The sequence below is a fragment of the Orycteropus afer genome, unplaced genomic scaffold (assembly GCF_000298275.1).
Source record: "Orycteropus afer afer isolate SDZICR_OR568_19922 unplaced genomic scaffold, OryAfe1.0 scaffold00017, whole genome shotgun sequence".
In the NCBI taxonomy this organism is placed as follows: Eukaryota; Metazoa; Chordata; class Mammalia; order Tubulidentata; family Orycteropodidae; genus Orycteropus; species Orycteropus afer.
This window is the reverse complement of record NW_006921604.1, coordinates 14,830,408-14,846,901: the sequence shown is the minus strand read 5'-3', so window position 1 is coordinate 14,846,901 and position 16,494 is coordinate 14,830,408. Positions and strand designations below refer to the sequence as shown.

The window sequence follows — 16,494 nt, the reverse complement described above, 5'->3', positions numbered from 1 at the left end:
CTTCAGCCTGAAGGAATTATGCACGCTTGGGCAAGTTACTTGAAAGTCTCAGTGCCTGTTTGCTCATTATTAAATGAAGGTGATAAGAAGCTTTATCTCCAAAATCATTCAGTGATTAAATGAGCTAATGTTTCTGAAGATTTATAGGCCACAAGGTACCCTCTCATACCCCAGTAACTGTCATCTTCTCACCAACTGCCCTTCATTTCCTATCCTTCCAAGAAAGAAAGAACTATCATGCTCAAACCCTGGATAAAGTTTAATGACTAAACTACCAAACCAGTTACATCAATTCTTATGACTAACATGAAGAATTTAGTGGAATTTCCAAGAGATAAAAATCAGTAATATGCAGACAAAAGGGATAAATATGTAAGGAAAGTACAAACAGTTCATAATCAAATTAGAAAAGTTCTGTAATTTGAAACCTACCTACCCCCATCCCCACCCACCCACACTGTATTATTAACTCTCTCTATTCTTTCATCTTGGGTAGAGAGAAAAGTGTTGTTTCCTTTATGTCACTCATCTGGTTAAGGTTGACACAGCTTTTAAAGGACAAAGCTTTTCTTCTTTTTTTTTTTTTTTAAAAAAAGATCTACTAAAAGATAAGGTCATTATGAGATTATTCACCATTCTGATAAGTTAACTCTGAGTTTAAATATGAACCGTGTTAAGATCTCAGCACATAACAACAACATACAAATTAGCTGCTATTCACACAGCCTATATGTATGTGTGTATACATGAATTTATTATATGGGGGAAAAAAAGTTAAACTGGGAAATGTCATAGATACGCTATCAAGTATAGTAAATTATTTGTAGGAGAATATGCATATTAAATATTTTACATGTAGGAAAGATTAGGGTGTAATTTTTTGCAGTTATACTTCATGTTGATACTACTTTTTGCTTTTCCATAACTTTTGTTTCTTTCTCTCTTTTTTTTTAGTTGTTCTAAAACAATATTTTCTCATTGTAGGACATTTATAAAAATGAAAACTGAAAAAAAAGGAAAATAATTTCAACACTCATAACATTTTAGCACGTTCTCCCATACTTTTTCCTATATATTTTCAAATATGATAATGACTTCTAAAGTATTTCATATCCTTCAATTTTCCACTTAATATTATATAATGAATATTTTCCTGTGTCACAGAGGTATGTTAACATCATTTTAATTGCCACATAATATTCCTTCATGGATATATTATAATTTACAAGATGTATGTCATTACAAAATAACATGATGACTATCTTCACATATAAGGCACCCATGCCTCAGTGTTTGGGAACATAGTCTCTGGTGCCGGCTGGCTAGATTTGAATCTCCTTACCAGCTAACTAAGTTGGGCAAGTAACTTACGCACTATGTGCTGCAATTTCTTGATCGGTAGAATGGGAATAGCAATCGTACCTCCCAGAGTGATATGAATGTTCCATGAATTGATGTTACAGAGTATCTGGTGAATAATAAATACCACTTACATATAAACTATTTTGAGTTGTTTGCATTGCTATATCCATCTACCACTTCCTGGCATGAAATAGGCATTCTTGTTTTTTTTCTTTTTTTTTTTAAGGTAGTCAGAATGGTAAAATGGAATCTCACTGTTTTTTAATCTTTCATGTCTTTAAGTATGAATGAGACAAAATTAAATTAATCATGTTTTTTTAGCCATTTTATTTGTATGTTTATAAGCTATGCCTTTATGTCCTTTGTCCAGTTACTTCTCAGATGTTTAGTATTTTTCCCAACTTATTGTTTACCTTTTAATTCCTCTTTTGATGTTTTGTCATGTGGCAGATTTTATATTTATGTTGTCAAACCTATTATACTTTTGGTTTGTTTTTTTCCCATTATTTTTATGTATAGAATATTCCGTTCCTTTCAGTGTTCAGATAGATGGTTATTTTCGTTTTCTTCACTTTTAACTTTTTCATCAATCAACAATTAATTCTTTTGTTTCTTCATTAAAAACAAGGTCTAACTTACTTTTCCCGAATAGCTGCAGATTGTACCTATATCATTTATTAAAATAGTCCTTTCTTTCCTTTGCAGTTCTTTGATGACATGCATAGCTATAATACACATCTTCCCAGAAGCACTCTATCAAAACTCTAACACATCAGGCTTGCCTCAGGGCAAACATACATGCCTGCATGCAAACACAACCACCCACACCACTCTCTCTCCATTCCCTCACCTTGCTTTGTTTTCCTCTTCATAGCACTTCTCACTAATTGGCATAATATTATTTCACATCTGCTTAGTTTTCTTAAAAAAAACGTATTTGCTGAGTTAAGGAATGTTCTGGTTACCTAGTGCAGCTTTGACAGGAATATACCACAAATGGGATGGCTTGAACAAACAAGAGTTTATTCTCTTACAGTTTGGGAGGCTAGAAGTCTGAGTTCAAAGTGCCAGGCTCTAGGGGCTGTGTGAAAGCCCCTTGACCTTGGGTTTTAGCTCTGCCTCTTGCTCCCGGACCACTGAAGCTAGGCATCTCTTCACTAAGTAGCTACTGGCAGCTGAGGCTAACAAGCCCAAAGTCGACAAATAAAATGGCACAGTCCTAATGTTACCAAACCACTTGGCAGGCCATTAACTCAAGTCCATTGAAAGTCCAAGGTCGGTAGAGCCTGGCCAGCTGCTGAACAACGACATGGCTACATGTGGGGTTCAAGCATGCCATAGGCTACAGACCATTCCCCAAGGGTTCTCCTTATATACGGAAAGCAGACCACATTCCCTAAGGCAGCTACTCAGCTGCTCACAGTAGATTCCATCATGGAGTTGATTACCAGTCTCATCATGGGGAATACTACAACCAGTTGCCCAGCCACTCATCCAGGCCAGGCCAAGTTGACATACAACTTCAACTACCACAAGGAATGTATTAAACGCATAAAATATAGACAGTTTTTCATCTAAGTGATTGGATCCATTGTCATGTCTTATAATCCTCCACCTGCACACTGCTTTTGAATCATGGCTTCTTGAAAAGTATGCTTTAACAACTAATGCAGCAAAGTCAAAGGTACTAGTTCATACCTGGAGCCTGGGGTGGGGGAGACAGGGATGCCTGGGATCTAGTGATGTCTAGGCATGGGGATTTCCTAAATTCCCCAGGTAATTCTAATATGCAGCCAAGGTAAGGAGCCACTAATCTAGGGTTTTTATAAAGAAAAGTCATGAACTTTCCTAACTCATTCAATGGCATGAAGTGTTCCTCTAAGTGGGGGGTGAGGGGGGGAATGTAATCTTCCAAAATTGTGAGACCAAGAGTGAAGGTCAGATATAAACTGACCACTCCTTCTGTCATTCAAGACAGTGCAAAAGTCTCTGACAGTGGCACAAGTATCTGAAAGGCCATCTCCTGAGCCCCTAGTTTTGCTCAACTGCCCTTATTTTTAGACCATATCCTAAGCAATTTATCATTCTCTAGAAGAAAAAATAATAATTCACAGAAATCCATAGATGTTAGGCCATTTCAAAGTTCTTTCAGATGAAGAAACTGAGACCCAATGAAGTAAAGTGGGCAAACCCAGATTATAGCTAGATAATTGGGTATAGCTAGAAGATTGGGTAATCTACTTCTCTAGTGATACTGCTCTGGAAACCCAAGAGGGGGTTTTTGAGTGGGATCTGACTCAATGGCAATGAGTTGAGTGTTTGATGAACAGGTGGTTTTCTCAGCCTGTGAAATGATAAAATAAACTAAGAAGGGGAAAAGATTGATCTTGCATATGTACATACACAATTCTACTCTAAAAGAAATAAAGAATTTACAATTTATGTTGAATTAGGTTTTTCATTTATAAGACCAGAAAAATCATTCTCATCGCATAGTCTTTGTCATACAAATGCCCATTCTTGTTATCCTTAAGATTTTCCTCAGCTCCACCTATGCTTATGCCAGTTTTGCTACTTAGACTATCCTCCCTACTTCCTCCAGGTGCCAGGTCCCTATAGTCCTTATAACTTGGCTCAATGAAGTTCTCCAAAAGCTACTGTCCCCAAACAGTGCATGTCCTTGTCCAACTCTGTACTCACAGGCATTTTCATTATTCTTTAATCTTTCCCACTCATTCCTAAGTTTCCTAAAGGCAGGTACCTTACCTTTCCACTCTGTGTTCCCAGACTGTTTATCCTTAGCCTTTGTATAGTGTTTGTGCTTGGGGGTAGAGGATGTCACTCTGTCCCCAAAATTTGCACAAACATATATTTACACCCAGTTTTTCCCCAAATAACACCGTCCCAAACCACTCAAGTCTCTTACATCAAGAAGCCTGGTCCAAATTCATAGCACTAAATGAATATGCAATAGATATTTGCTGAGAACCCAAGAACAGAGCAAGCACAGAGACTTGAAGGAAGATCAGTGAGATTAAAATAATAACCTGGGGTCTCTATATCTGACTGGGATGACACAGTCATTAATTTGGTAACTGTGATGCAATCTGCTGGGTGATGTCTTAACTTCTAAAGGCAAGAGCACCTCAAAATAAGGGCAAAAGTTTGGGAATCAGTAAAACGTAGGTGTGAAGCTGGGGTTTATTACTTGGTAACTGGATGTTCTGGCATAAATTTCTGAACCTCTTTGTGCTTTATTTGGCTAGTAGGTGCATTACATAAAAATAATACATCTGAAAACTTTCTACATAGTATCAGGCACACAGTGAATGCTTAATAAATGGCGACTGTCGTTATTCCTTTTAGTTTCAGCTTTTCTCACTACTCCAGAAAAGGAGAAGAGACGATTTAACCTCTAAAGTTATATTATCAGGGAAAGTTTATGATGCTTTCTCCCCAATCTAAAGTAAAATATTTTATATATTTTATATATATAGTGGCAGGAGCTCTGGTGGCATAGTGCGTAAGGCACTTGAATGCTAACTAGAAGGTTGGTGGTTCAAACCCACCAGCCACTTCTCAGAAGGAAGGTTGGCCAATCTACTTCCATAGCGATAGTGTCTTAGAAACCCAAGGAGGGGTCCCTATAAGTTGGAATTGACTGGTGGGCAGTGAGTTTAGGTTTTTTTGTTTTATGTGTTTAAAATTTTGTATATACACATAATATATACACACTTCATTGTTCCTTTAACTCTAGGGATCTTGTTTTCAGAATCTCAGCCCCAGAGGCTGGGATTTCTTTTGCCTCTGGGGGTCGAGGGCAGTGAGGAGGAGAGCCTAGTGGGTTGGCAGCGTCAGTCCTTACCTTCAGATTGGCATCCTCAAGTCTGGGGCCGAGGCCGCTGTGGCTTCCTCACATCCAGACGCGATGGCGGAGGCAGGAGTTTAGAAAGCTGGTGAGAGCACCGAAGATCTGAGGATGAAACACAAAGCGAAAAACAGCGCCAGAAGGAAGGCCCTCCGGGTGATTGAAGAGATAAGATATCAAGAGAGAAGATTTTTCTTCCGCTTTTAAAGTATCAGAAAGTAAGAAGTGGGGGAAAAACCCCGTCTAGCAGCTGCTAGCAGAGAAAGTCGGCTGAGAAAGGCTGCGCCGAGCCTGGCGCTGTTCCCCTTCTGGGGTGTGAGCCGGCTCAAGATGCAGCGCGCGCTGCTCCCAGAGGTCCCAAGTACCCTCTCCTTCGCTCAGTCGTCCCGCCTGCGACTTCCTGGCCCTACTGGTTTGCGGGGGCAATGGGGCCAAGCCTGAAAATCCGGCTTTTCACGCTCGCGGAGGAGAAGGTGCCGGCCCTCAAGATGTGGGGACCCACCCCCAGCGCCCCAGATGCGGTTCTCAGGAGCCTCTTTGGCAGAGGCTTTCCAGCCTGCAGCCGCCTGGGAATAGTTGTGCCCCGCTAGGTCCTACGCATCCTCTGGCTGTCCACTTGGAGTAAAAGCAAGAGAAATCAACCTGCTCAGAGCAAAAGTAACATTTTACACATAAGGAGAAGGGACTAGGTGAGGGCTGGAGAGAAGTTGGAGGCAGAGGTGAGTCCTGAGATACCCAAGGCTCCCTGAGATTATTAATCCTAAATACTCTTCTGCCTTACTTGAGGGATTGGGGTGAGAGGGTTCACATTTCGGAAGTAAATAGTGATGTGTGAAAAAAAAAAAAAAAAAAAAACAACTAGTCGCCATCAATTCCCACTCATGGAGACCCTTGTGTTGCAGTGTAGAAGTGCTCCACAGGATTTTCAAGGGTGTGACATTTTCAGAAGTAGATGAGTCCTGTTGGCCTGTTCTTTCCAGTCATTTGTGGGTAGATTCATCATTGACCTTATAGTTAGTACACTTGTGCTAGCCTAGTGCTTAACCATTTGCATCACCCAGGGACTCTAGCTGTGCATAGGTATTGCATTGAGATTTTAAATTGTTTAGGAAAGGAAAAGCCCAAAAGAATACATGTTTCTAAATCCTTAGGACGTGGTAGAACTATGGATAAATTTTCTGTCTGGTAATTGAGCTTTTCATTGTTTTTTACCCATTTTAATTCACCATATAATAAAATCGTAATTTTCTCAATAAATGGAAAAAAAGCGATTGACAAAAATCAATGCCTTTTCTTGATTAAAATCCATGGGGTGGGGGGGGTGGCTAAGAACCAGAAACAATTTTTCTTAATCTGATAAAGGACATCCTATAGGTAACTTCAGAGTCCCTGAGTGGTACAAAGGGTCAAAGCACTCAGTTGCTAACCAGTAGGTTAAAATCCAGGAGCTCTGGTAGCATAGGGCCTAAGGCACTTGACTGCTAACCAGAAGGCTGGTAGTTCAAACCCACCAGCCACTCCTCGGAAGGAAGATCGGTCAATCTACTTCTGTAGTGATACTGCCTCGGCAACCAAGGAGGGGTCGCTGTGAGCTGGGGCTGACTTGAGGGCACATAACAACAACAACAACAGGTTAAAATCCACCCAGAGGCACCTTGGAAGAAAGGTCTGGTGAGCGACATAAAGTCAGTCATTGAAAACCCTATAGAGCACAATTCTACTCTGACACACATGGGATCACCAGGAATCGGAGAGGACTCCATGGCAACTGGTTACAAGTAACTTCATAATTAATAGTGAAGTCTGAATTCTACCCCCTTCCCAAGACTGGGAAGTTGGAGCTGGAGAATGAATAAAGAAGATTTCAAGAGTTGATGCCTTTGAATTGTGGTGTTGCCAAAAAATATTGGGTGTATCATAGATTGTGGGAAAAGCAAACAAATCTGTTCTGAAGAAGTACAGCTGGAATGTTCTTAGAAATGAAAATGTCCAGACTTCATCTCTCATACTTTGTTCATGTTGTCAGAAGGGACCAATTTCTGGAGAAGGATATCATGCTTATAAAGCAGAGGGTGAGCAAGAAAAGGGAAGACTTCCCAACGAGATGGATTGACACAGCAGCTGTGACGATGGGCTTAAGCATGGCAACGGTTGTGAGGATGGTGCAGGACTGGACATTGTTTCATTCTATTGCATATAGGGTCACTATGAGTCGGAACTGACTCAATGGCACCTAACAACAATAAGATAGGGAACAAGACAATAAGGATGTCAGCTCTCACCTAGGAAAATTGTTTTTCAATAAGTCAAGAAATAAAAGGCATAAGGTTTGGAAAAGAAAAACTACTAGCTTTCATGGATGACACGATTGTATGTAGATCACCCTTCTCTCTCTCTCTCTCTCTCTTTCTCTCACACACACACACACACACACACATACACATACACACAGTGTGAAATTTACCAAAAAAAAAAAAAAAGATTGGGAAGAGTGAATTTTTCATGCAAATACAATACAAGGTCAATTCTCAAAATCGAGTGTCAAAAGTCAAATAGGCATTCAGTAAATGTCTGTTCTGTCAGTTTGTCATATTGTAGTAGCTTTCATGTTACTATGATGCTGGAAGCTATGCCACCCATATTTCAATTACCAACAGGGTCACCCATGATTGACAGGTTTCAGCAAATCTTCTAGACTAAAACGGATTAGGAGCAAACACTTAGGAATCTACATCCAAATATTTGTTGTTGTCAGTGTTGTCATGTGCCATTGAATGGGTCCCAACTCATAGCGACCCCTCCTTGGGTTTCCGAGGTGGTATCACTATAGAAGTAGATTGCCTAACCTTCCTTCCAAGGAGTGGCTGGTGGGTTTGAACCACCAGCCTTCTGATTAGCAGTCAAGTGCCTTAGGCGCTATGGAAACCCTATGATCACAACAGAATATTGCCCAATATAGTGCTGAAAGATGAATCTCCTAAGTTGGAAGGCATTCAGCATATAGAGTGGGTTCACCCAATGAATTCAAGCACACCAACAATCCTGAAAATGGAGCAGGACCAGACAGCAGAGCATCCTATTTAAAAGCAGTCACCATTAGTTGGAGCTGACTCCACAGCAACTAACAACAACAAAAAATATTTGTTGAATACTTTCAAAGGAGTTTACAATATAAAAACAAAAAAACAAACTCATTTCCATCAAGTCAATTCCAACTCATAGTGACCCCCTTTGGGTTTCTAAGGTGGTAAATCTTTATGGAAATAGATTGCTCAGTCTTCCTTCCACAGAGTGGCTGGTGGATTTGAACTGCCAACCTGGTAAACAGTCAAATGCCTTAGGTACTATGTCACCAGAGCTCCTTAGTTTGCAATATAGCCAAGTAATTTTTAAATTTTACATTAAAAAAAAAAAAAGACATGGGGCAAATTGAAAACAAAGGTATTGGGTAGCAAGGAAAGAGAGCATTACAAATTCCATGCTATGATGCCCAATATACTCATTGTACAAAGATCCTAAATCTAGCTCTTATGCTTCCAAGTAGCTAACACAAAGAGGAAAATAAAATCCATTCCAAAATTGCCTGTGTTCATAAATCAAAAACACACCTGACAGTCTAAGGGACTGGGGAAGTAGAGATTAAGACACATCTGTTCCTGATACTGAAGAAACTCTGGTGGCACTGTAGTTAAGGCATTGGCTGCTAACTAAAAGGTTGGCAATACAAGCCCACCAGCTGCTCCATGGGAGAAAGATGAGGCAGCATGCTTCTGTGAATGGATGCATGGGCAGGCTGAATTATTAGGTATGTCTATGCAGCAGGGAGTGTACCCAAGATCATGTGTAGGGTTGGCTGACAATGGTTCTACAAGTGTATTGGTATGTTCTGTAAGAATTCCCAGGGTATAGTAGAGCTGACAAGGGGCAAGGTTGTAGTCACTTCTTGGTCACAGACAGCTACCCAGAGGGACCGAGTAGTTGAACCTGTGGGCTCGGGACCATAGTCACAGGGGGCATCAAGCTCATTTAGCATAATGTACTACACAAAACATTGTTCCACCTCCTACTTTGGCAAATAGCTACTGGGACCTTAAAAGCTTGCAGGCAGCCATCTAGGTGCAACGATGGGTCTCTCCTTGTCCAGAGCAAAGAAGAATGAAGAAAAGCAAAAATTCATGGAAACAATTAGTCCTCGTGACTGGTACACCATGTGATCCTCAGCCTATATGACTATGAGGCCAGAAGAAATAGATGGTGCCTGGATACCACTGTCAATCACTCAGAGGAGGATCTATGTAGGAGATCCTGGATAGAGAGGGAGAACAATGTGGAACAAATTCCATGCTATGATGCCCAATATACTTATTGTACAAAGATCCTAAATCTAGCTCTTATGCTTCCAAGCATAAGAATCAAATCATTTGGGGGGGGGGAAAAAATCATTCTCAAAATCATTTGGCAAAAAAAAAAGGGAGGGGGGGACTAGGTTTGCTGGTCTGATAGAGCCTGGTGGAACCACTGAGACTATGATCCATAGCTGCCCTTCAGGTCTGGAATTGAACCCATACCTGTGGCTTCCAGTCAAACAAAAGATAGGCATATGAGTTGAACATTTACCTGAGGTAGATACACTCCATGAAAAGAACAATCACGGGAGAAAGGTCTGTTTGTGCACAGGGAGACAGTTCAGGGGGCAGGAATACGTGGAGGGATGGACACAAGGAAAAGGTAACTATTGGGAGGAAGTGGGAAGGGAGCTGTTTCATTGGAGTAAATTGTAGCCAATGTCATGAGACAAAGGGTGTGTTAACTGGTGTATGGAAAGTGAATTTTCTCTGTAAACTTTCACCCAAATAACACACACACACACACACACACACACACACACACAAAGATTTACAGCCTTGGAAACCCTATGTGGATTACTGTAAATCAAAGTCAACTCAATGACAGTGTGTTAATCCTGATACTAAGGCTGGGGAGAATTTATTCTTAGAGGTTCTCTTTGAGGGAGGATACTAGATATAAAAAACACCATAATCAACACAGTAAAGTTTCATAATAACAACTGTTCCCATTTATTGAATTCTTATTGTGGTCCAAATACTTAGTATTCTTTTTTAATTATTATTATTTGACTGGCACAGAAATCCAAAGAGTTTGGTAACATACCAATTTTATACTAAGGAAACGAAGATTTGTAAAAGTTAAATAACTTGCTATCTCGATTTCCTAGTTCTACTGCAACAGAAATGCCAAAAGTTGGTGACTTTAGAGAACAGATATGTTGTTTTTTTTTCTCAAAGTTCAGGAATCTAGAAATTTGAATTCAGAGCACTGTCTCCAGGGAAGGAGACTCTGTAGGAGCTGGGAGAAGATCCATGTCTCTCCCAGCATTCCTCTGTTCCCTGGAAATCTTCATGTGGTATCTGTCTTCCATGCTTGTTTCTGTCTAGCTGCTCCTTATAGCTCAGATGTAACTGGGTTTGAACACATCCAACATTGCTAAGGCCTCATTAAAACAGCAAAGAAAAGACTATTCCCAAATGGGATTACATCTACAGGTATGGGGTTAGGATTTCAATACATATTTTAGGGGAACACAATTCAATCCATAGCACTTGCTATGGTCACACAGTTGACTGGTGACAGAGGCTGACTTGAAAACAAAATTGTCTGATTCTAAATTCTATGATGTTAACCAATCAGCTATACCACATCCTTTTCATGGGCTAATTTTTTAAATAATTCAATATTAGCAGATGGTATCACATGAAAGCACAATATAAGGCAGCCAGATTTAACAAATAAAAATACAAGACAAGTTAAATTTGAATTTCAGATTAAATTTTATTATTGATCTGAATTCTATTTTAACTGGCATCCTGTATTTCATCTGGCAACCCTAATCCAGGGGTATAGATTTATGAGTATATGCTACCTAGAGAGATGGGTAAATATAGATACTTTAGGCAAACCAGAAATGTGATTTCTTTCAGTCAAGATTCTAAAAGGTATTAAATGACAAATTAAAGATCACAAGCCCTATCAAGGGTCTAGAGTGCAGTGTTCTTTTGTCAATAAATATGGAATCAGATATATTATTAAGCAGCTAGCTGAGGGTGGGATCTTTATCCACTAGTAAAATGTGAGGAGCCAACAGGCCTCCCCACCTGACAGGATACTCAGTCTTAGCTCTGAGATCCACTGATGGGTGCCTGTGGGCCCAAAACGGCATGTGTTCTCCTTCAGGGAACTGTTATGTGTGTGTGTATGGGGGGGGGGGAGTACATAAAGGGGTGTTGGCTGTGCAACTTAACTTCAGTTTTGTAAAAACAGTTCTACCAAAATGTCCTATTAATTTCATAGAAATGTTACAAGTACATCTTTTGTTTCCTCAACTTAAGGGAAAAAAAAAAAAACCTTACAAATTATAAGATATATGATATACTGATACCAAAACCAAAACCAAATTCACTGCCATGGAGTTGATTACAACTCATAGTGACCCCTGTTGGGTTTCCAAGGAGGTCAGTCTTTACAGAGGTAGATTGCCCCATCTTCCTTCCACAGAGCAGCTGGTGGGTTTGAACTGTCAACCTTCTGGCTAGCAGCCAAACACCTTAGGCACAATGCCACTAGAGTTCCTAGATATTCTGATAGGTCTTTTATAATGATGAATATTTAATAACTTATATATCCAGTAAGAGGGAGCTCTGGTAGCATATGTCTAAGGTATTTGACCTCTAACCAGAAGCCTGGCGGTTCAAACCCACCAGCCACTCCTCAGAAGGAAGATGGGGCAATCTACTTCTGTAGTGATACTGCCTTGGAAACCCAAGGAGGGGTCGCTATGAGTTGGGTCTGACTCGATGGCACATAACAACAACAACAATATCCAATAAGAAGGGAATAGTTGTAACAACTGTGGTACAACCATGAGATGGAAGATTATGAATATTTTAAAGAGTTAAAAATAGTGACAAGCCACATGCTTTATGTACAAAAAAGAAATATATACTATGTTAGTTGTTCATTGCCACCAAGTCCATCCTGACTCATGGTGATGCAATGTGTACAGAGTAGAACTGTGTTCCATAGAGTTTTCAATGTCTGTGATCTTTCACAATCACATTGCCAGGTCTGTCTTCTGCAGTGACTCTTGATAGGTTTGAATCTTCAACCTTTTGGCTAGTAGTTGAGCACTTAACTCCTTGCACCACTCTGGGTACATATTTAAAAACAGTAACAGAAGAAAATTTACCAAAATGTTTAAAAATAGTAATCTTAGGATGGTGAATGAGTCTGTATTAAATTCCTTTTATACTTTCTGTTTTTCTGTAATATGCTTCTATCACTTTCATAAGGAGAAAAATATTTCTAAGGATAATAAAATACACAAAAGAAATCTTAGAACTGAAAATACTTGATTACAATGGCAAATGAGATAAGGTACTTGAACAGAATCGGCAATTGTGAGATCGTAAAACTAAATATCACATCAAATAAAATATACAAAAGAAATTCTGGCATATTGGGAACAAGATTTAATACCAGCATTCTGCTTGAGGGAACCTGGTTCGTCTTCAGATTCACAAGAAAATTTAATTCTAAACCTTTTAGTTTGATGTTTAGGATGTAAGAGTATTGAGGAGTGAGGAGAGAGCAAGAATGAGACAGAGACAGAGAAAGGGGAAGAGGATGTAGTGAATATATCTTCCACCGGAATGGAAAGCAGAAAAATGAAAAAGGGAAGGACATGAGAGGCAAGAAGGGGAAGGATTGCAGATACAATTTTGGGGCTCTGATGGCATAGTGCCTAAGGCATTTGACTGCTAACCAGAAGGCTGGTGGTTCAAACCCACCAGCTACTCCTTGGAAAGAAGGTTGGGCAAATCTACTTCTGTAATGATACTGCCTCAGAAACTCAAGGAAGGGTCATTATGAGTTGGATCCTGCTCAAGGACAGTGAGTATGGTTTTTTTGTTTGGCATCTGCCTAGATTCAGGAATTTGGAAATACAATTACTAAATAAATCCTGAGGCCTGAATACCCTTCACACTCATATGTATTCATACTTCAGCTCCCAGTGTCCAGCGTAGAGACATAAACCAGCTGGGAGAAATTAGGAAATCTCCAAAATTAGACACATTAGCACAGCAAGGCAAGCATTACTGTCCATGGGCACTCAAGGAAAGCAAATTTCAGGTCTTTGTAGAAAGTTTATTTGGCACGGGCATCTGGTACCTCACATGCTTCCAGAATTTGGAATTCAGGGACCATTTGTTGGCAACATTGTCTTCCTTCCATTTGATGGTACCTTGCACCTTCATAAGGTGCTTGAGAGACTCTTGAAACTCCCCATCTTGTTCACTCAGATCCTCCATTTCAATAAGAATCACCTTGGAGTTGTTCTGAATGAGGGCAGTATGCAAGGCAATCTCCTGCTCAAAGGCAAACTCCTGACTGTGCGTTATCTGAGGAGTCAGGATAAAAAGGTGCCGCCTACTCTTTTGTATGTTGGTCTCCACTGCAGTGGCTGCATCTAGTAGTAAAAGAAATGAGTAAGATTTTCTACTGTTTCTTTTTCAAATATAATACTTTGATCATAAATATTCTGAAATTTAAAATATATACATACATTATTCTTATAATCTGATGTGGGAACCTGACAATACTCAATTCGTTTAATCAGAAAAGTGGAAATGGAGACAGAGAACCCGCTTAGTTCTTGAGCCTTTTACAGTAAAACTCTCAGCCCCAACCTCTTCTTTCTTCTATAGATCAGTCCTTACTAAAACAGGGAGTCCTTCAGACTGAAAGGGAGTTTACAGATAATTACTTTATCATTTTATTGGAGACTTAGAATTCAAGTTCAATTGCAACATATGATCTGTTTAGAAGATTAGCTTACATGTTTTAAAGGGGCTAAAAATTTTAACTCTTACATTAAAAAGCACAAACCTAGAAAATCTCTGCACTGACCAAAATCTTAGGGAAGTTCTGGATCTACTTCACCCCATAAACAAACAAACAAACAAACAAACTCACTGCCATTGAGTCAATTCTGACTCATAGTGACCCTCATTAGGTTTCTGAGGAGGTACATCTTTATGGAAGTAGATTGCTTCATCTCCCTTCCACAAAGAGTCTGGTAGGTTTGAACTGCCAGCCTTCTGGTTAGCAGTCAAATGCCTTAGGCACTATGCCAGCAGAGCTCTCTTTACCCCCTAGTGCTTTCTATTTTAGGAGCTGATTTGATCTACACTAGAAAAATCTTAAAAGACTGTACCTATCCCCTTTCTAAGTCATTGTTTATGGAACATCAACACAATGGTCATTCCATATCAGTTTCTAGCTGAAATTATAAAAAGCACATAAAACACCCAGTTCTTACTGCCAAGAGGATAAAGCATGATTAATGGAACACAACCAAAACAAAACAACCCAAGACATTCTTGTACATTGGTGGCTAAAAGACTAGAATATATTTACTCTGAAATAAAGGAATAAATGCTAATTAGTCCCTAATCCTGACCTTGTGTCAGTCAGAATTGCTACAGAAACTGTAAGGAACTGACTAAAGAGAGTTTAATGAAAGGATAATTCATAAAAGATGTGGAATTAGAATTAAAGGACCAACAAGAAATGGATATAGAAATCAACAAGAGATGATGCAGTGGACCATAGATAGCCTGGTGCTATCTTTCTCTGGGCCAGAAAAAGAGGAGGATGTTATGGAATTCCAATTGTGAAGTTGTATGAGGAGGGCCAACTGACAAGAGCTATCCTAGCCATTAGACAGGGAGGAAGCAGGGAACCATACCTCACCCTCTGCTTTCCTGCCAATGCCTCTCATTGGCCAAACCCAGCCTAGAGCAGAGTGCAAGGGGACCTGTGATGGATTCCATAATTATCAGCTATTCAGGAACACTGTTTGGAGTAAAATGCAGATTGGATTCAGAAGGGCAAATGGAAGTTAAATGTTGTTATTGTTATGTACTGTCGAGTCAGACCTGACTCACAGCGACACCTCCTTGGGTTTTTGAGGTGGTATCACTATGGAAGTAGATTGCCCAACCTTCCTTCCGAGGAGTAGCTGGTGGATTTGAATCACCAGCCTTCTGGTTAGCAGTCAAGTGACTTAGGCATTACACTACCAGAGCTCCTTATACTAATAGCATGGGAAAAAATATTGCATTGGTCAACCATGAATTTTTTTCTAAGGGGAGAAGGAAGTTATGTGTTGTGTGTTTTATTTTATTTTATTTTGAGGTAGAGGAAGTGGAAAAAACATTCCAAAATTAAAGCGCTGTAAAGACAGTGTAAGCTTAAGCATCAGAGAGCATCTTCAAGTTTCATTTGGGAGAGATATGACTAGAAATTAGATTGATGGACCTAAGAAAGAATAGGGGAAAAGATTGGAACCAGAAGTTTGATATCACAAGCAACAGTAGTCTTTCCAGATACTAGAGAAGAAATATTCTAGAGTATTCAAAAAAACATTTGAGCACTGTTATTTAATTATTATCCAGCTGTGTATGTAGCCAATGAGATATGGGGATGAAGAGAGTCTCTAGGGAATAACTGGATTACAGTCTCTTGAGTTTTACACTTTACAAATCTCTCAGGCCATTAATGCTGTTGCTGTGTGTCATCAAATCTGACACATAGCGACCCTTATGATAAAGAGGAACTTCCCCATAGGATTTCCTAGGCTATAATCTTTATGGAAGCAGATTATCAGATCTTTCCTCCCATGGAGTGGTGGGTAGGTATGAACCACCAACCTTTCAGTTGGCACTTGAGTGGTTAACCACTGTACTACCAGGGATACCTAAGGCATTACTGTCGTTGTTGTTGTTATTATTATGTGCCATCGAGTCAAACCTGACTCATAGTGATCCTTCCTTGGGTTTCCAAGGTGGTATCACTACAGAAGTAGATTGCCCAACCTTCCTTCCAAGGAGTGGCTGGGGGGTTTGGACCACCAGCCTTCTGGTTAGCAGTCAATTGCCTTAGGTAATAAGCTACCAGAGCTCCCAAGTCATTACTAGGTGACCAAAAAAAAAAAAAAGTTGCCATCAAGTTGATTTCAACTCCTGGTGACCCCATTTGCAGAGCAGAAGTATTCTATAAGATTTTCAAAGTTGTGACCCTTCGAAAGCAGATCACCAGGCCTTTCCTCCTTGGCTCTCTGAGAGAGTTCAAACTGCCATCTTTTGGTTAGAATTTGCATTGCTCCACTAATGGTGTATACTAGG

The 16,494-nt window shown here is 39.8% G+C and overlaps 1 protein-coding gene across 1 annotated transcript in view; it reads right to left on the bottom strand.

The window, feature by feature from the left end:
- Positions 1–13,434: 13,434 nt before the first annotated feature.
- The window catches only part of IL1RL1 (interleukin 1 receptor like 1), a 32,473-nt gene continuing 29,413 nt past the window's right edge, over positions 13,435–16,494 (bottom strand). The window contains exon 10 of the mRNA XM_007959543.2: positions 13,435–13,775. Within this exon, the coding sequence (XP_007957734.1) occupies positions 13,435–13,775 (341 nt within the window). The remainder of the gene's footprint in view (positions 13,776–16,494) is intronic.